This window comes from Excalfactoria chinensis, chromosome 15, assembly GCF_039878825.1.
Source record: "Excalfactoria chinensis isolate bCotChi1 chromosome 15, bCotChi1.hap2, whole genome shotgun sequence".
NCBI classification, from domain to species: domain Eukaryota; kingdom Metazoa; phylum Chordata; class Aves; order Galliformes; family Phasianidae; genus Excalfactoria; species Excalfactoria chinensis.
In genome coordinates, this window is record NC_092839.1 from 4,923,475 (window position 1) to 4,943,607 (window position 20,133).

Here is a 20,133-nt window from a genome sequence, read left to right on the forward strand (position 1 = left end):
ACGTTCTTTCATTCTTGAATTTGAGGTATATGGTTTTTTCTTTCTTTATATGACAATGTTAGCAAGCTCCCCCAGGCTAACAAGTCATCTTGGAGTTAGACTCAGGGACCCTCATGGGTTCCTTCCAGCTGAGGATATTCTATGATTCTACGTCTCCTGTGAGCACAAGCTCAGAACTGAGCTCTGCACAGACACAGTGAACACCACTCTTGTTCACTCTAAATAAATAAAGCCTTTTGTCAGACTTAAGGCCACAAAGAGTCCCCTGGGAGAAACAGCTGTCATGTACACAACTACACAGACCCTTTCACTGAGGGATCAAGATCCACCGTAAGGCAATAGCTTTGGTTTGTCCTTGCTGTCAACAAGCCTGCAGTTCTGCTAGAGCTAAGCCCTCTCACCTTCAGTCCAAGTTCTATTGGTTACTTGTGCACATGCAATTGCTCCTGAGCAAGTCTCAACCCTCAGGCAGCCTCTATGTTATTCTCTATAGTGCTCACCCTCTCTCCTAACCACTGTCCCCTTTATTTATTTCATTTAAATAGCTCTCATGTCTGTTTTCAACCTCCATTTATGTGGTTAAAATAAGCACAGATCTTCCACTGACCTCTCGTTTCACAGCCTTAGTCCCCTGTAGTCTTAGCACTCTCTGCCTGCTTTGGTTTGAGTTATGTAACTTTGAGACAAGTTGCTCACGTATCTAAGATGCACAGACAGTGCCTGATCATTACGTGCAAGCAACACTTCATTAATATTAACATTTCCAATGGAAGTGTAGTTTTATTTGCTTCAGGCTACTTCTTGGAGATCACAGATGAACTCTAGCAGCTGGACAGCATAATTTGTACCGTATGAATAGGACTGAGTCACTTCATACAGCACAGCAGAGAGATGCCAATTTATTCAACCAGAGCAAAAAGTGCTCCATCATTAATGAATTCAACCCGTGGCGATAAGAGCTGAAATCTCCTCACATTAAAAGCAGACCGCATAACACTTGATACATGTCAAAGCTTATGAGGATGAGCCTTCCCATAATTATGGCCCATCTCAAACTAAATCAAAGCAGAACGTGTCTGACAGACCCTGCGATTACAGGGGAGCTCCTGAATGACCGTCAGTATCAATGCTGGCTATCCTAACTCATCTGTTTTAATGAATGTAATGCGGAGACATCTAAGGAAAAGAGCACCCACACACTCATCCCAATCTGTGGTGTACAGAATTGCTGAAAGAGGAGAAAAGGCTTTTGTGCTGTGAGGGTCTCAAGAGCAGACTGCCTCCTCCTGGATACCCAACATTTCTGTTAGATAAAAAAAGCCAAAAATACTACAAGTTTACAGCAGCTTCCTTTCTCCTCCTCCACAGATTTCCAGTGCACACCTATATCTTTCCCCACGCTTTATTCTGACCCAATAGGAAGCGAGTTTATTGCTGGAAGAGAAAGGTAGATCAGCTTTTGCCTGTACGGATGCGCAAATGTACCTAGACATAGGAAACCGATGCATTGAGTGGTTTACTTCTACTCTGTCTCCTGGTTGAGCCTCCTGAAATGCATTACCTGCAATATGCCATTCAGTACTTAGACATACTTCCCATCTTCATCAAGCAAAACATCTCTTCTGCTTTCAAACCCCCACCATCACCAATGCAGGAGTGCTTAATAAGCTACGACCAGCAAAAACAGCTGTGCTAAACACAAGCATCTCTCTCTCCAGTTTCAGTGTCTCTGAAAATACAAACAGATCATCAGCCCCATCTTAGAGCTCCGTCAAACACAGCAGTTGAAAATGGATCAGCACCCAGCCCTGATCCCAGAGGTAACTTCTGGATCCTTCAGCCTGAATTTAACTGCTGCTCCAACAGTGGAGGCCGGACACAAGTCCAACACTCTACCAGCACTCACGTAAAGGGAAAAAAAATACTCCCTCAAAAATGAGAGTATATACAGCTCCTCCCATTGATCAGAAATACCGCCCTTATGTCCACTCAGCCTAATATTCTTGAACAAATGAGGCTGCCTGCTGTTTAATGCAAAGCCTGCCAGCAAGCCTGCTATTAAGATGAAAGTAAAAATACCAGCACATATGGAAGACTTGTCTGGGGAGATTTATATTCTCCACAACTCAAGAGTGGCAGCATAATGCTTCTTACAGTGAGAGGAGGACTCAATCAATGGAGGTGTTTCTATTAACAGTGTCCTATTTAAATGCACAACACAGAGAACGGTTTATGGTCCAATTATGCCTAAATGGACCCGTTTACTTTAAATACAAAACTGTACCGCTGGGCATTAATAATGCTAAGTAGTAAGAAGCTGCTATGTCTGCAAGGGGAAATGGATGCAAAACATATCCAATGTCTTTGACAAAACACAAAGCTATTCCCTCCAACACCTACATTATCCATCTGGGTAACATGCACCTAAACAGCCTCAGCCAACTACTGATGTGGATCCATCTACTGCTATCCCAGCTGCATGCCATTCATATATTACTTGAATATTATATTAATGCAATCACAAACACTTTGCTATCTGCATTTATTTTTTTCTGTTCATTTCAAGTTACTGCTAAAGCAGTCACTGCTTTATATGACAAATTACAGGTTAATTTGGGGGTTGGAAAGCTTCCAGAACCTTGGCAGCAACACTTCTCCAGTTTAAGCATCATCCACTGAACGCCCTGCAAATCCACCAAGACTAACAAGCTTATTCTGGATCATTTTCCTAATAGGAAATTGCCAAGTTTGCATCTCAGCTCATTTAATTTGCTAATGAAATCCAATCTCCCCTCAAAAAGAATATCTGTTTTAGAGGACACAACCAAGCCTAGCGGTGTGAATATGGTAAAAGCATAACAAAACCAAGACCTAATGTTAAGGACTGAGCCCAGCAATTTCATTTTAAACATTCGCTATTCAGAGCGTTCACCTGCACACAACATTAGCAGGGTAGTATTAACGGTGCTATTAGGGCTTCTGGCCCATCTCCACACCAGATGATCACCACAATGTGTGGCATGTTAACAACAAACCTCACACCCACAATTCTATCCTCTCCCAGCCCCTCAATTCTTGACCCAAAAACCAACGGCTCAGCTCACATCACTGCTGACAGTTCTTCATTCTGCAGCATTGCCTCGTGCTTAAACAAGAGGCACTTTAACAATGGAAATAAGACAGACTCAAGCACTAGATAAACTAGATCCTATTCCTCTTGGATCCAATCACATTACAGTCCAAGAAAGGCAATATGTTCATCCGCTTTATTATAAAATTATGTTCTACTTTTTCAATTGAGAAGACAGATTCATGCCAAGTTTCCACTATCTAAAGACCTACAGCAAATAAAGAAGGAAGAGTGGAGTAAAAGAATACGCTGCAGAGCTTACCAGCACCACACATTCTCACACAGAATAATTAAGAAGATGATTGCAGGCCTATCCATAGTTCAAACTTATTGCACTGCCAAACACAATGGAAATGCCTCACTGCAAATCATTGCTTGCCTGCAAGTCCTTCAGCTGCAGCTCAAGTCTTCACAGAACAGTTAAACTGCAATCCATAAGTAATCCGGTAGCTATTGATTTGTAAGTAAAATGTGTCACAGTGCAATTTAGTATCTGCAGTTTCATGCAATCACTTGAGTGCTTTGAAAATGCATATGAGAATGTCGCGGTGACATTTTTTAACGCTGCCTGAATGTTTATGTTGAGCATCCAGAACAAAAAAGCCAAGCAAAGAGTTTAAGCAAATGGAAGTGCAGCTCAGTTGACCACAAAACAAAAAGAACTTTCTTCATATCATGTACAACATTGCTACAACATAAGGATGCTTCTCCTCTGAGCCTGAAATGTCACGAGCTGACTCAAGCAAGAATCACTTGGGAAGCTATCAGAACTTGTTTGCTAGAGATCTCTAAGACAAGGCCACCTAATACATTGTATTGCAATGTCTCAAAGATTTTTACATTAAAAAGAAAAAACCAAATAGGCCAAACTGCAAAAGATGGGATTTTGTTCTCAGAAGAGCAAGACGTGTAGCTCAGAAGCTTGCAGTCAGGAAGGTGGCTTGCAGCCACCCCAGGAAAGCTCATCTCTCCTGCTAATGCCACGCAAGAAATATCTGCACTTCTTTATTGATTTAAAGCAGGTTTTATTGTGAGTCATAACACAAGCTGCCAAGTAAAACACTGACTTCTTCAAAAATATGAATCAATGGAGCTTCTTCACATTCAACTGCTTCCAAATACCATTATTACTTTTATGTTTGGGATCACAAAAGGAATTTGCTCCGGAGAGCTCTGCAGCAGGCAGATGAGCTTTACAGTTAAATCAATTTAACTGCATGTTAAGCAAACATGAATATGGAGATGGCTGAAAAAACAGAGCTGTAGGCAATTCATGTGAAAGATACCTGCAAGCTGCTAAAAGACATTGCTCTTGTGTGTGCCTAAGAAACCATTACAGAACCTCTGTGTGCAAGAACAAGAATGTCAGCATTACGGTGCTGGGGAAGAAAGAGGGTAAGGCGCTAAGGAAAAGCCAAGTTTCAGTTTGGTACAATCATATTCACTACTATCATACAATACTATCTATTGGAATTCAGTTACAGCAATGAAGCACAACCCGCAGCAGCGTGCTGAGCACAGCTGGGTTTCACTGGACACTGCTGTGCTGACCCTCTCACCGTGGCAGTGGTACCAGTGTCAGACTGCTAGCACTTGGGCCCCAGGCTTCCAAGTGCCTCCTGTGGGATGCAGAGCTGCTCAAGCACTTCTGCTCCACACCTGGCTGCAAATCCCAGCTGCAGAGCTACGCTCTTAGAGCTTGTTCTGGAGCTCCCTCTTGAGGCTAGATGCTAAACCATATTAGTAGACAATACCCTCCAGCTTCTGCTCTAAATCCATGCAAAGGAAAGGTCATCAGATGTGTCAAACCTCTGCACACGAGCTTCTGAGTTACAAGCACTGCGGTCTTAAAAAGAAGGTGAGAAAATAAACACCTACTAAGCACAGAGATCAACTGAAGCACCGCTGTGTTGCTGACACAGCTCTGATAGCCACTGCAGGAGCCCAGAGATAATCAGTCACCAAGGTTGGAAAGACCCACAGGATCACCCAGTCCAACCATCCACTCATCACCAATAGTTCTCACTAAACCACGTCCCCCAACACAACATCCAAACCTTCCTTGAACATCTCCAGGGTTGGTGACTCCACCACCTCCCTGGGCAGCCCATCCCACTGCCTCTGCTGGAAATCATGAAACAGAACAGCACACACAGTTTCTAGTCATACAGAAACAGTAACTTCATTTGATATGGAGGCGCTAACACATCCCATTCTCTTTGGCTGAGTATTAAAGTCCTCTCAGCATCATCTGCCTCCTGCTGGTCACCTCACTCCACAAACACCCAACAGCGTTATTCCCCTGGCTGTGTCGCATGGGCTGACACCTCCACTTCTGTTCCATTTCTAAAGCACTGGATAGTTGTTTGCTAAAGTTTGCAAAAACCCTGGAGCAGGTTTTGCTGAAATTTCATGTCAGGATAAAGCAGTATCCCCTCACAAACACTGGAGGGCACCCACATAGAAAAAGGCTTCAATGCAAAATTTCATAAGAAAATGATTTTTCCAAACTCTCGCTGAGAATTTTTTCTCCCCCCTCCCACAACAGTTAAAGCTTAAAATAATCAGACAGCCAAAGCAGCCTCTGGAAACACTGCAAGAGCCTAAAGAACAAGTCCTGCCTATGAAAGCTACATTACATTACAGCTGCTGAGCCCCCAGTCAGCACTTTCCTCAGTCCTTGAGCAAACATCCATGCCAGCCAGCTGATCCATCTGTGACCACCTCTGCCTTAAACTCCTGAGATTACCAACTCTGTGGGCACAGACTTCTATGAGAATTCATAATTGACGAGGTTTTTGTCCTCCTAGATATAGTTTGCCAAGGAGATTCATTCTCCTTCCCAGCTCTTCAATTAAATAAACACTTTCAGCTCTTCCCCAGATCTTGCACAGACTACCAGCAATCATCACTTTAAATCTTACACCTTGTGATAAACGTTTATAGTCTTATCAAGCTTTTCTCTATTAAGGTGGCACAAATTTCAACTTGAGCACCTCAGAACAGTTTGTTCAGCTGAGAGATGCTTACTTTTCATGGTGCCCTCCTCCTCTTCATCTTCGGTGTTTATGACCATCGTACCCAACTGGGATTCCAAGGTGCCATCGTGTTCTATCATTGTATTGGCTCCATCACTCATTGTGTTGACCACCCTGATGGTACCGGTCTCATCTCCACTCGCCCTCACCATGGTACCCGAATCAGTTTCATCTTCCTCCTGTACAAAGATACCAGAAGTACATTTTTACTGATGGTGAAGTCCAAGGAAAAGTGGCTGTATTCACAGAGACTGGAAAATCTTACTAATTCAGAGATCTTGACAGAGACAGATGGATACCAGCAACACTTTATGTTATACACTAAGGTCTCTCCCTGATATCTCCAAATAAGTAAGGAAAACTCTTCATACTGCCAAAGCGTGAAATAAAAACAGAAACAATCACTGGAAGTTTCTCAACAGAACCAGCATCTCATTGCTGACCTGGTGAGCCAGCCCTAAACAGACTGCAATCCTCATTCAGTCATCAATGTTTCTATTCACTCTGACAGTTATAACAGTTGATTTAAAACCCTGTCTTAAGTACTACAGTTCACTGAGGAGGCATTCATTACAAACAGCAGCTCTCAGCCTGTATTGTGCATGGCATACCAAAGAAAAGCCACTACCCTCCATTTTAGAAGTCTGCTTGCAACATCTGGGTGCTTTTATTTCTATAAAATTCAGGAGCACTGAAGAAAACTGAACCAAGAAGGAACTGAATTATCAAAGCCTGATCAATTTTTTGTATCAGATGAAAACTATTTCTTATCCTACCATTTATTAACGGGTATCAGTATTGCAGAAATTGAATTATTGCTGCCAAAACTCAAGTGACTGAACCCACAAGAAAAGAGACTTCTGAAACAAGTTCCAGTAGTAGTGAAGAGTGAGGTCAAAATGACTACAATCTACTTAGCTTACCAGCAATGTACAGCTGGACAACAGCAATAGAAATCAATTCCTAAGCCTACAGCAGCGGTACCTGTTAAATGTGGTAAAACAAGTTTCTGGGCACCTCATCTTGAAAATTAACATTAAAAAAATAAAGCTCATATTTTGGTTTGAGGATTAAGTTCACAGTTCTTTAATCTATGTGCAAACCTTGGGCTTGCTAGTCTGAATTAGTGACAGAGGGAAAACAGAGAGCATTCCAGCTTGTACTAAACCTACCCCAATTGTCACTGGCAGAACACCTTTCACATTCTGGTGTTCCACGCATTTTCTTTGCTCTGTTAAGCACATCTGTATAAATGCATCTCCAAATATCAAAGCCAACAGCACGAGGAGGGAAAGACTATATAAGATGTTAATGGAAGAGAAGCATGTTTTATGTGGAGATGAGTGGGGGAGAGGAAGCAATAAATTCCTTTGCTACACATCATTTAACAAAGAACTACAGCAGAAATTTCCACAGCACTTTGAAAGCTCTTGAGAACACTTTTCTGCTAGCAGACACAGAGAACAGAAGCTTCAGAAAAACAAACAGGCCCAGACAGAGACCACTCAGCTCCTCTGCAGAGATGCCATCTCTCTGCACCACCACCCCAGAAACAAATGAGAGACAGTTGGGACAGTACTCTTTGGGTCAACATCGTGGCAACAGAGCCAATAAAATTACTTCCACGCTGAATAAATACGCAGTCCTAAACTGGAAAATAGATGAACAGCATCTTTTTTACTGTGCAACACACTCCTCCTGTCCAGCCTTTGGAAAGGACTGTAGCACACGGTGCCTTTTGCTGCCCGTGTCATTTATTCAGGTTGAAGCAAGCAGAGGCTCATGAAACAGCTTTCAACATGCTTTCTGTATTCACATGCTGTAATCACTGGAACAAGGCACCCAGGACAGAAATTCACAGCAATCCCCTGCACGCTTGTCATGCCCTCACCTCATACTTCTGGCGGTTGCTCTTGTGTAGTACAAAGTTTCTATAAGGGATGTTCTGAAGCACAACAACAGTGAAACAACATAACACACTTATATCATAGTGCATCACACGCATTAGTTTGTATTAAGAGAGCAATATAAGATCTGACTCTACAATGAAACATTTCTCACTGCTGCATAAATAATATCATCCAATCAGAAACTCATACTAAGTCTGTAGTATGTGCTACTACTTACTCACAGTCAATGGCAGGTCTTAACTACACTCTGAGCTAAATACAAAGTCATACTTGCTGACTGCCCCATTCAAACATAAAGGTTGAGCAGATCTAAAACCCATGGGCAGCTGAACAACACATTAGAAAAATAAGGAACAAAGCAGCTTAGCATTATGCGGGGTCCAAGAGGCAGAGCTCTGTGTATTGTAGCTATTAAATACTCACTGAATTTTCTTCATCTTCTTGATCCAGTTCACGCTGCTGTGCCTCTTGGCGTTTCAGTTTGATATCCATCGCTTCGTTAATCAAATCGCGCAGAATTGACGCTCCTTTGGCACTCTTAACAAATGGATGCTGTGTGGTATGTTAAAGTTAGTAAGCACTGCACTTGAACTAACACAGAGCAATAGAACATCATTACCATGGGGTTACTGGGGCTCATTCCCCACCCACAAGCACTACTTATTCCTCACCAGCTCAATTGTCGACAACCAACTACAAATGCAGGCACCATTCTGAGCAGTTACTTTCACTTAGAATCACAGAATGGCTTAGGTTGGAGGGGACCTTAAGGTTCATCTAGTTCCTTTCTGGTGGGTTAAGAGCCAGTTATTTGGCATTGCTGGTGAGAATCTGAAGGTTAAAAAAAACAAAACAACACACCAACAAACAAAAACATCCACAAAGACAGGAAGATGAATTTGGACTAGATCTTAAGGAAGAACTGAAAGGCTGAAGTTGGGTACAAGGTTTTTACACCAGCTATTAGAGAGTGAAATGTGTAGCGAGAAGGAGAAGCCAAGAAATGAAAACAGCCGAATGGGCACAGCACTGCCTACACTACAGCAAGCCTTCCCTAGCATTCCCATTCTCCCACGACAAGGCAGACCTGCAGGAGCTGAGTCGCAGTAGCACGCTGCTCGGGGCTCTTGACCAGACACTGCTTCACAAAGTCCGTGAAAGCATCTGACCAGAGCTCTGGTTTCCGAAACGTTGGGGGTGGGTTGGTAGGAATCATGAAAATCGCCTAAAAACAGAAGAATATTCCAGGTTTCCAAACAGAGTTTAAAATCTCCTAACATAAATAAATCAAAACATCCACAGGCACTAAAGAATGATACATGTTTCAAGTTTGCTGCTTCTCAAGAGTTTGTACCAATATTTTATACATTAAGCTGCTCAGAGGATGGAACAACAAATCAGGCTGTTCTCACTGGGAGCCTACACGTCTGTCTGAGCCATTATCTGCTCCAAGAGGTGTGAATCTGCCGTTTTAAAGTGGTGAAAAGATGTGCTTTCTTGCAAGAAAAAGAATCATTTTGTAAGATCCACAGCATAAAGTATCTTTCTTCACACTTAACACTGGGGGATTCAGCTGTGTCTTGATAGATGAGGATCATGATTTTCCTCCTCCATCTTTCATTTAATCAAAGGCACAACAAACTGACAGAAAGCAAATCATTTCCTCTAAGTTATAAACAAGATGGCATCTTGATGCATCACTCATCCAGCTGTAATAGCAAATCACTTTTGCATCGCAATACATTTTAAAGTCACAGTCCTCACCCTCATAGGATGAATATCTGCATATGGTGGTTTGCCTTCAGCCATTTCTATTGCAGTGATTCCCAGCGACCAGATGTCTGCAACACAATTATATCCAATCTCTTGAATCACTTCTGGAGCCATCCAAAATGGGGTCCCTATAACTGTGTTCCGTTTTGCCATGGTATCCTGAAAAGAAGAGCAGGATAAAGATCCAGACCATGGCAATTGTTATTAGCCACAAACATTCATTAATGATTTACAATCCTAATTATCTTCCACCTGCACACACATATATTACCAGATTAAGCAAGTTAAAGATATGAAGAGCTGCAGAGAGAAACTGAAATATGCTCGCAGATGTCAGACATGAACTGAAGCAAACAGCAAACATTATTACAAACCATTACTTAGGCCTAACAGCTCCCACAGAGGAAGCTTTGCTGCTGTTTTAGTGTCTCATTATGTTGATGTAAAGTGCTAAAAACACTTCTGAATGTCTCAAGGTCTCCACAAGCACATGATGCTTATGTGTATGTTAGAAAGAAGAACTGAAGTGTACATAATCATCTTGGTTTTACTTACTGTGAGTTGTCCTGCCACTCCAAAATCTGCAAGCTTAGCATGTCCCTCTGTGTTTAGCAATATATTTCCAGCTTTGATATCCCTGTGTATTTTCCTCATAAAATGCAGGTATTCCAGTCCTTTCAGTGTTGATTGTACTATCGTAGCAATTTCCTCCTCTGTAAGCTAAAAAGAAGTGTTATTGTCAACCTCTCGGTCTCTGAGATGGAACACAGTGGTGTTCCAGTTTATACCTCCCTGAGATTTACAGACTGTTATTTAATTGCCTTCATTAAAGGTTGCCATACTAATAGGGAAGTACACATACTTCTAGATAGCAACCTTACATATGAGAACTAGCTTTCCATCAGCATACTTACACATCTGCACCACAGCCTTTCACACCTAGTAATTCTTACCCTGCAAAGCCAGAGCAAGGCAAAGCAGTCTGTCAATTCTGAATCCATCTGGGTTTGCAGGAAAGCCAACCAAACACCTTACCAAAACCACACAAACTGATTACATTAACCAAACAACCCAAACTTGATCAACGTAACGAGCCTCTGTATGTTCAGGAGAACAAAGGCCCCACATTGCAGTGGTGGATTGTTTCAGATGTTAAAACACCTATGAGAATTACACCCAAAGCACTGCACGTGCTGCTCAGCTTCCTGAGCTACCACTCCTGCTCCCCATTCACAGCATTCAGAGGAGACTACGTACAGTTTTATTTCGTAACCGAATAATATCAGACACGGATCCAGCGCCGCAGTATTCCATGACGATCCACAGGTCTGTGTTCTTAAAGTAGCTGCCATAATATTTCACCACATGAGGGCTATGAAACGTGAAAAAAGAAGAACAAAGGGTCAAATACTGGAGACCAGCACAACTGAATAAGCAAAGGCGAAGAATACTGCAGCCTCCCTAAGCAGGTTCTAAAAATTCAGACATGGAAGTGCCACTGAAGCCCTGACCAAGTGTTTCACACCAGCCTGAGTCTACAGTGAGTGAGCACAGTCATGCAAGTCTGTCCTAGCAGTGATGTCCTTGTGACCTGTCACAAAGGCAGCTCAGGGGGCTAAAACATCTGAAAGTAAATCCTGCAGAAACAAGGAGCAATTAGCCTTCAGTCTGGTTTTGCTCCCTGAACTGTGGCTATCAAGTAGGCAGAGCATCAATGGAGTGAGAAACAGACCATGGCAGACCTTGGTAAAGCTGCTACAGAGTGTCTGAAACCAAACAGAAAGATTAAATAAGGTCAAAAGCTGGAAAACTGCTACTGTGGTCATTATGAGGAACATTCACCTTCTTAGCTCTATTAATCAGTCCAGAAATGCAACTTATGTTAAGAATTAAGTACAACCTACATCTTTCCCATATAGTCAACTACTGGGCTGCCCAGAGGATGAACAACAAAGTATGGCACAGTCAGAATGACCACTTATCCTTTGGGAAAGGTAAAGCAAAAAAGCTAACAGAGAGAACTGTCTGGTTTAGCGAGGACAACGCTAAAGAACAGAAGCACATTTAACCTAAGCTCTGCCAGATATTTTCTAATGAAGAAGTTCAAGACCAGCAAAACTGAGAAGCCATTCCCAGCCCGGTGTATTCTTTAATGTTTGAGAAGAAAATCTGGTGCTCTGGGAACGTAGTTTTCTATTGCTGATGTCACTTATTTTAAATGGTTTCCTAAACTCCCTCAAAATAGCGTTTCTTGAGGCTGGACCCAAATCACAGGAAGAAGTTTGTATGTTTTAAACTTCAGTCACTGCCAGAAGGTCTTCTGCAGCCCTTGCCCTTGTCCAGCCAAGTTCATATAAGGACTTTTCCCCCTAAGAAACATGCAGACAACCAGAGAGCCAAACATCAGCCTATAAGTTATTCTTAGCATGCTATCATCAGCAGACAGCTTGTCACGCACTGCAACCTGCACTGTAAGTACAATTCTGCCACCTAAGCCGATGACAACACGTACACTGTGCACATGCAAGAGCAGTCATGCATTAGCAGCTTTCATCCACATGCCTCTTCAAAACAAGATAAACCAACAATCTCTCTCCTAGCATTTTCATATACCAAAGCTTGTGTGCAATTCACTGCCCCTTTGAACAAAGGAACTGGTCTAACACACGACCTCATCACTGCTGCCCAGAAGTTATGGTGCATCAGGAGCACTGCAGGAGCTGCTCACACGCTTTGCTCTGTGCTGGCAGCAGGTGCAAGGTTATTTCACTTAGTTAGCTTAGTGCTCTCACATCGCAAGCTGAATTGTTGTTGTCTTACCTTCACTTGGGTTAACACTACCCAAACATGACTCAGTTGATACGGGGTAACTTGACTGTACAAGTCCAGCCTTTCAAAAAACATTGAAGGCAACATCATCGCTTTTATGTGACTACATAGCAGATCACAGTCAGTATTTTCTTTGCATACTGATGATGGGTTTTGCAGTACACATTTACCTGTCACACTGCTGCATTATGGATATTTCCTTGATAATCTCTTGCAGGTCAGACTCCACAGGAACCTGTTTGATTGCAACAACCTGACCCGTCTCTTTATGAATAGCTTTGAACACGCTGCCATAGGAACTGCAGAACAGAATATTAAACATAGTGAATACAATGATACTTTCAAAACACAAAAAGCAAAATAATTGCAATTGCAGACTTGAGAAGAAAAAACAGATCACCCTCCTGCTAAGATAATTCTTCAGTTTATTTACATAATCAACCCACAGCTTGCATACGCTGTAACAACACCAGCAGCGTGCTGAGATGGGAAGAAAGGAGCCAACCACCATGATGTGCCCACAGCTACATCCAGTAAAACCAATTCTCTCTTTCTCTGGCATGTGGTACCACTGAACAACAGTAAGAACCACAGCTCAGGTCAGAAAGCTTCTCTCAATCAACAGACACTATTTGCTTTTGTTTTATAAATGAAGTGCTTAAGGTGGCAGACATGCTCCTTAGCTGTTCCCAACATGAGTGGCCCTAGGAAACAGAAGCTGCTTCCCATCACACAGACCTCCTACAGAGGTACTGGGGATGAACTACAACGCCTCGGGTCGCTGCAGCTGCTACACTGCCACATACTACTACAGTAACAGGATCATCAGAAGTGAAAAATCAAAGCCCATCGAGCACATATTAGTTACACGCATCTGTTCTTTGATAAATGCACCTAAGGCACATGGTCACATAGCACATACCCTTCTCCAAGCTTCTCCAATACATCAAATACTTCTTCAGGCTGTTTGGTTAAGCTGTCTTCATCTAACTTCTTCAGCTGCCTGCGTATGTAAGAATAGAGAAATTTCATTCAATTTTATGGCAGTTTGGGCTCTTCTGAAACAGAAACATTAAGAAACGCCACTTAAACTTACAAAGGGCTTAGTATAAAGCAGGCTGATTATCAAATAAGTTTATTTCCCATCATCAAAAGACCAAACGTTAACGTTATCTGACAGCAGAAGAGAATTACAGAGCACAGGATTTGATCACGGACACACATCTACAGCCCCTATTTGCAGGATGCAGCGCAGATCTGTGTGTTGGTGGCCAAACCCCAACACAGCACAGCAGTCTCCTGCAGCTACTGACCATATCCGCTAAGGTTCACAGTCCTGTACGCAAAGTACATTACACTGAGGGCACGCAGGAGAGAAGGCAGCTTTCTCTGATGCGTTCCATACGTACTGTAAGATGTTTGTTAGGAGGAAGCAGGCAGCGCTGTGCTGATCTCACTCATACAGCTTTACCTTTAGTTCAGACACTGGTTCAGACAGCGCACAAAAGGGGAAGAGCCAGCTCAGAGTTGCACTGTGACCCCTTGCTTATCAACCCAACCCTCAGTACCACTTTAAGGAGATCCCACACACAAAACAACACGAGAACCAGCTGCGTTTCCTTCAGTTCACTCCGCTGACAGCTGCTCCATCCGAGCCCAGCCGTCCTGCGATGCCGAGAAACCCGTTACAAGGACACAGCGCACACAGACCGAAGCAGCCGGTTGTGCAGCCGGTCGTGCAGCCGCCAAGCCCCGCTCTGGTTCCTTATCCCGGCACTTTTCGCCCCGTTAATCGCCAGGCAGCGCGGGGCGGCGCACAATGGCCGCCTGCAGCGGAGGAAACCAGCCGCCGAGTCAGGAAGTGGCGAGAGGCCGAGCACAAGAGGCAGCCGCTTCCCGCAGCGCTACCGCCGCTATTACCGTACCGTACGGAGCGCCGTGCCGTGCCGTGCCATGACATGCCGTGCTGTTTCCGCCGCTCCCCTCGGTCCCCAGCCCTCACGCAGCCCGAGCGCAGAGTGGGAACACACCGACGGCCCCGCCACCCTCCGCGGCTCCGTCCCGCCGCCCCCAGCCCCGTCCCGCCGCCCCGTCCTGCCCCCGGCCCGTCCTCACCGCCGCGGGTTCCGCAGCTGCACGGTCTCCATGGCGCCGCGGGACGAGGCCGCCTGCCCGCTTCCCCTCACTGCTCCATCCCGGCCCCGCGCCGCTTCCGCCCGCCGCCGGAAGTTACCGCCCCGCGCAGCCCCGCGCGGCCCGGGATGGAGAGCGCCGGCGATCTGCGGCGTGCCGGTAACCAGGAGTTCCGCCGCGGGCAGTTCGGGGCGGCCGCGGAGCTGTACGGCCGGGCGCTGGCTGTGCTGGACGACGCAGGTACCGCCGGGCGGGGCGGGCTGGGCCGGGCCGGGCTGGGCTCCCCGCACCTCCCCGCATCTCACCGCACCTCGTGTGCCGCGCAGGGGAAGCCGCCGCCGAGGAGCGCAGCGTGCTGCTGGCCAACCGCGCCGCCTGCAAGCTGCGGGACGGAGCCTGCCGGGACTGCATCGCCGACTGCTGCGGGTGAGCCCGTCCGCACGGCCGGTAACGGAGCTGCGGCTGACGGGCAGCACCGGGTCTCGGGAGCGGCTCCAAAGCTGCAGCCCTTCCCGTTTCCATCCGTGTGGAAGGAATTCCCTTCTTTCCCCTTTAGTTTCTTACGGTACAAAATCAGACTCCCAGCCCGTTTCCCACCGTTTGGCGCTGCCGTGTGTGAGCGCAGCCCCGGGCCGCTCAGTGCTCAATGGGCACGGCCGGTTACACTGCACTATGGAACTCCCCGAGGCCTCCCTGCCCGCTGTCACCTTCTCTCTCCCCATCACAGCGCGCTCAGCCTGACCCCGTTTGCCATCAAGCCCCTGCTCAGGAGAGCGGCTGCCTATGAGGCCCTGGAGAGCTTCACGTTGGCCTACGTGGACTACAAGACAGCGCTGCAGGTGGACTGCTCCATACAGGCGGCCCACGATGGGGTCAACAGGTAACCCCGACTGCGCCCTGCTTTTGGCCTCCGAGCGCTGCACTTTGGTTTGCTGCCCCAGGCTGCCCAGAGAGCTGTGGGTGCTCCATCCCTGGAGGGGCCCAAAGCCAGGTTGGATGAGGCTCTGGGCAGCCTGATGTGGTAGGGGGCAGCCAGCCCATAGCAGGGGTTGGAAGTGGATCAGCTTTAAGGTCTCTTCCAACCCAAGCCTATGAGTCAGAGCATGCTGTGTCCTGAGCACGTGAACAAGATGGCTGAGGCTCTGATGTGCAGAGGGCAGGCTGGGTCATGCTCCCTGCACATGCTGATGCCCTCAGCTCCTTTCAGGCTGCAGGCACATGATGGAGGCCTGGGAATGATTTCTTGCTTTGCCCAGTACTTGTTTTAAAAGAAAAATGATTTACACGTTCTGGCATCCCGTGCAGATGGGATTGCAGGTGGGATTGCAGACTGCAGGAGTCATTTTCTCTTCTTGGAGGTGTCCAATTCACTGCACAGCTCACCAAGCTGAGGAGTGACAAACATCCCCTGCCCGGCTGAGCATTAACAGCCTCAGCCATTTTCCTGTGGTCTTTTTGGCCTTGCTGACACAAAGGCACACCTTTCTTTAACACCCTGTCTGTAGTTGAGGTGCATGTAAAACTGTTAGCGAGCAGATGAGCTCCTCAGTATGAGCCAGGTTAAAAAGCAGCCCCCCCAGCTCCTGTGCTATCAACCAGGAGTGCGACCACCAACCATCTCTTCCAGGATGACCAAAGCTCTGCTGGAGAAGCACGGGGCGAACTGGCGTGAGAAGCTCCCACCCATCCCCACAGTCCCCATTGATGCCCAGAGGAGATGGAGCGTCCCTTCTGCAGGAGCCCCCACAGGAGGTGCTCCCCCTGGAAATGCACCACGGGCAGACCCAGGTGAGAGCCCTTCAGCTCAGTGGGGCTGCAGACAGCAAGGCAGGCTGCCATGCCTGCATGGTGTCTGTAGCTGGGGCTGAGAGCTGCAGGAACATGGGCTGGCTGCTCATTCTGGTTCCTTTGATCTGTGTCTTGCCTCTGGGATGGGGCTGTTTGCCTTTTGAGAGGCTGCTCTGATCTTACTTTTGTGTGTCCTGTATTTTTTTGTGCTGCTTCCAGCCCAGACCGCTGCTGACATAGAGAGAGCAAGAAATCTTAAGGAAGAAGGAAATGAACTCGTAAAGAAAGGAAACCATAAAAAGGCAATCGAGAAGTACAGTGAGAGTTTAAAGCTGAACCAGGAGTGTGCGACTTACACCAACAGGTACTGCCCAAGTGCTTTTTGGCATTCTATAAAAGCCACTTTATTGTGGCTGTCTGATGTTTGTCCCAGACAACTGAATTAAATAAAACCCAAACAACGAAACGCCCACACATCTCCCCCAAGTACAATCTGCCCTGTAGTTTGTATAATGTTCTTTGATCAGATTCTACAACAAGCCCTACGGCCACTCAGCTGAGGATTGCCAGGGGCTTCCTCCCTTTAATGCCTGTCTGCCAGGACTGTGTCATTCTGTTATTTGTCTGCTGCCCCATGAACCACAAATTGCACCCTGCTGTACTCAGAGTACAACTCTGATGTTCCAGAGTGGCAGAGCTAGGAGCACGTTGCTGTAAAAATGCTGCTGTTGTTTGGTTTTTCTTTTGTAGACTGAAAAACTGCTTGCTGCTTTTTGCTGTTTTTACCTTAAGTATTGAGCTCTGATCGATGACTCCTGAGCATATTCCCTGCTCTAGGAGTGCAGCTTTGTGCTGTGGTTAGTTCTCTGCATTGCAGCAGTAAATGCTGCTTTTAACCAAAGCTCTCCAACCAGGTGTCTGTATTGCAGAGCTCTCTGTTACTTGACTCTGAAGCAACACAAGGAAGCAGTCCAGGACTGCACAGAAGCTCTGCGATTAGACCCTAAAAACGTTAAGGCGTTCTACAGACGTGCTCAGGCACTTAAAGAACTGAAGGTAAGTCAGGAGCTTTTGACCAGTTTTCAGGTAGGAGCTCGTAAATACCCTCTAGCACATGTTTTAGAACAGCTGCACTGATGCTGGTGCTCAAAAGCAGCTCAAAAAACAGTCCCAGGCTGTTGTGTTGCCTCTGTCACTGGATGTAGTTTTCCAGCAGGAGCCTTAGACTACGCTTTCAATGCACTAACGTTTAAAAATTCTGCTTCTAGGATTACAAATCAAGTATTGCTGACATCAACAGCTTGTTGAAAATTGAACCAAAGAACACAGCTGCACTGAGACTACTGCAAGAACTGAACAGAGCTTAGGGTAACCAAGCAACAAGGAAAGCTTTTTCTGCTGCAGAAGGAAGCTTCTCCCTTCTGATGCTGCAGGGACCAATCTGAATGCAGGATTGGTACTGAGATCTATCTTTAATTGCTGCTGAGATGTGACACGTTCTGTGCAACCACAGTGAACATTAAGATAATTGTTTGATACGGTTTGTGTATCTGGCTCTAAGATCATGCAAAGTTTTCATGCATTTGCCTGAGAGGGAGGCATATGGGTGAACTTCCCTGGCTGAAGTCAATGTGCCTGTACCTACTGGCCTCAGGGACCTGATCCACTTGGCCAGGATGCACACAAAGGGGCTGCTCTCTCTGAAAAGTTATGAACTGAGAGCTGTTTTAGTCTTTATTCAGGTGACAGTTTTGCTGCATTTGTGCTGCTATTAAGTAGGGTTGCTAAAGGACTGCTGCAAGGAATGCTACGTACCACTCTTAGAACCAAGTCATTGTTATTTGCACAGGGTTGAGCACGTTCCCTCTCCTACCTGACACCTGCTGGCCTTCTGCTCAGTTTCTGCTGCATAGTGTGACAGGGCAGGTGTTTACAGCAGCAGCTTCCGATCTTATACCTTTAATTATTCTGCACATATAAGAAAACCGCCAGCAACTTCAACCTGCCTTGGTCCGCTGTGCACTGCTGTCACATTATAAGTGCTTGGGCATTTTGCTTTGTTGGTTTTTGTTTTGTTAAAAATTGAGCTTGTCTGTGCCTTCTGGAGCAGTTGCTACAGGGTGTTACAGGGACATCCCAATTGAGGGCTGGCTTCCTACTTCGATGCATGTTTATACTTCTTGACTTTTTTTTTCTCCTTATAGTATTGATGGCACTGACTTAAAATGGTAGTTTAAGAAACGGTTGGAGTTATTCAGAGATAAGTTGGAGTTATTCTATGACCTGTTGGAACCGTTCACAATAAAATGATGCTTATTTTCACTCTTGGAGTATGTTTTATATGGCATGGAAGGCATAGAGAAACTAGGACACTTTCATACTGCTTTATTTCATTCTGTTGCCACATTTTTAGTCATGATGCTGGACAACACCAGATGTGCCCTAACAGCAGCCTACAGTAATGATCCCAGCTTTGATTATTCCAGGCAGATGATCCACTGAACTGAATTTAGAAGGCAGGCATTACTAATGCTGTTACACTCCTGCAAGACAAAGACTGGCCTGCCAGCAGCTCTTTGTAGGTCCCTGCTATACTCCATTGGCTGCAATACCACCAGGGTTAGAAACAAACACCTCCCCCTGGGGCAAATTCTGGTTCCTTCAGTCCCCTCCTCTAAACACTAACTCCATTGACCCTGCACTCATCAGTCCCCAGGCTGTTACAAGGTAAGCCTGATGGATTTCAGGGTGGGAAGCACAGGCCAGCCATACACAGATAAGCAGAGGAAGGTCTCTGAACAAAGGAGGAACTGTCTGCTCTTAAATAAGAGCTCTCCTTTTAACATCCCTGTGTTATCAGGGCTGGCAGACACCTGCACTGTTCCAACTACAATTCATTACAGTGCTTCTAAGCAGCAGCAATCGTTATCTCTTTTCCCCCCTCTAAGCACAGCAATGCCTTTTTGCTGTCTTATCTCTAAGGTCCTCCCCAGTAAGTGCAATGCCACCAAATCTAGCACAGCAACATGATACCATGCTTCCAGCCCAGCTCTCTTCTGCTCCTTCTCTTTCGTTACAGAAGCCGTGTTGCTGACTGCACAAAGTATTTTCCAGGCAGGCAAAGATGTTGCAACCCACATGGGGCAGTTGGAGAGTGCTTCTCACAGAGACACATCTTCATCTACCTCCTTCATGTACCATAGTGACTATTCCAAACTAGGCTTCAGACTTAACTGTGCACTGCTGCTCCTGCCTCAACCTGCTGAAGCCTGAGACCTCCCTGAGTTGTTCAACCAGGGAGCTACTCTGAGAGCTTCCCAGCATTTTCTTGGGCTCACGAGTATTCAAGCAACAACTTCACATTTTCATGTGAAGGTTTTAAGGACTCCCGTCTTTATCAACGTCCTTTCTTTGGCTGTTCTATATTCTACTCATCCTGAACTACTACTGAAGCTGTTTCCTTGAAACGACTTCTAGCGCTGCCAGTGATACGACAGGCACATCCAAACTGGCCTGCTATGCCTGAAGGACT

General features: G+C 45.7%; 2 protein-coding genes across 3 annotated transcripts in view; one reads left to right on the plus strand and one right to left on the minus strand.

The window, feature by feature from the left end:
• The window catches only part of STK4 (serine/threonine kinase 4), a 38,347-nt gene extending 23,439 nt beyond the window's left edge, over positions 1–14,908 (minus strand). Inside the window, exons 1-10 of one of the 2 annotated variants that reach the window (XM_072350127.1) lie at positions 14,796–14,908; positions 13,603–13,683; positions 12,851–12,979; positions 11,109–11,223; positions 10,407–10,571; positions 9,843–10,010; positions 9,166–9,303; positions 8,502–8,630; positions 8,060–8,113; positions 6,161–6,347 (exon numbers count right to left, since the gene is read on the minus strand). In XM_072350127.1, coding sequence (XP_072206228.1) covers positions 6,161–6,347; positions 8,060–8,113; positions 8,502–8,630; positions 9,166–9,303; positions 9,843–10,010; positions 10,407–10,571; positions 11,109–11,223; positions 12,851–12,979; positions 13,603–13,683; positions 14,796–14,827 — 1,198 coding nt within the window. In that variant the 5' untranslated portion in view covers positions 14,828–14,908. The remainder of the gene's footprint in view (positions 1–6,160; positions 6,348–8,059; positions 8,114–8,501; positions 8,631–9,165; positions 9,304–9,842; positions 10,011–10,406; positions 10,572–11,108; positions 11,224–12,850; positions 12,980–13,602; positions 13,684–14,795) is intronic. The other variant, XM_072350128.1, reaches the window with a different exon arrangement.
• TOMM34 (translocase of outer mitochondrial membrane 34) lies at positions 14,896–18,923 on the plus strand. The gene is made up of 7 exons (XM_072350129.1): positions 14,896–15,053; positions 15,140–15,239; positions 15,541–15,693; positions 16,441–16,601; positions 16,821–16,965; positions 17,531–17,657; positions 17,870–18,923. The coding sequence occupies exons 1-7, from the start codon at positions 14,942–14,944 to the stop codon at positions 17,966–17,968; spliced, it is 897 nt and encodes a 298-aa protein (XP_072206230.1). The 5' UTR covers positions 14,896–14,941; the 3' UTR covers positions 17,969–18,923.
• Positions 18,924–20,133: the final 1,210 nt, after the last annotated feature.

Excerpts from the sequence above, each read along its gene's own strand:
- TOMM34 (XM_072350129.1), top strand. The coding sequence starts at position 14,942 with ATGGAGAGCGCCGGCGATCTGCGGCGTGCCGGTAACCAGGAGTTCCGC. Across the intron at positions 15,240-15,540 it reads TGCATCGCCGACTGCTGCGG|CGCGCTCAGCCTGACCCCGT; the intron begins GTGAGCCCGTCC and ends TCCCCATCACAG. Across the intron at positions 17,658-17,869 it reads AGGCACTTAAAGAACTGAAG|GATTACAAATCAAGTATTGC; the intron begins GTAAGTCAGGAG and ends TTCTGCTTCTAG.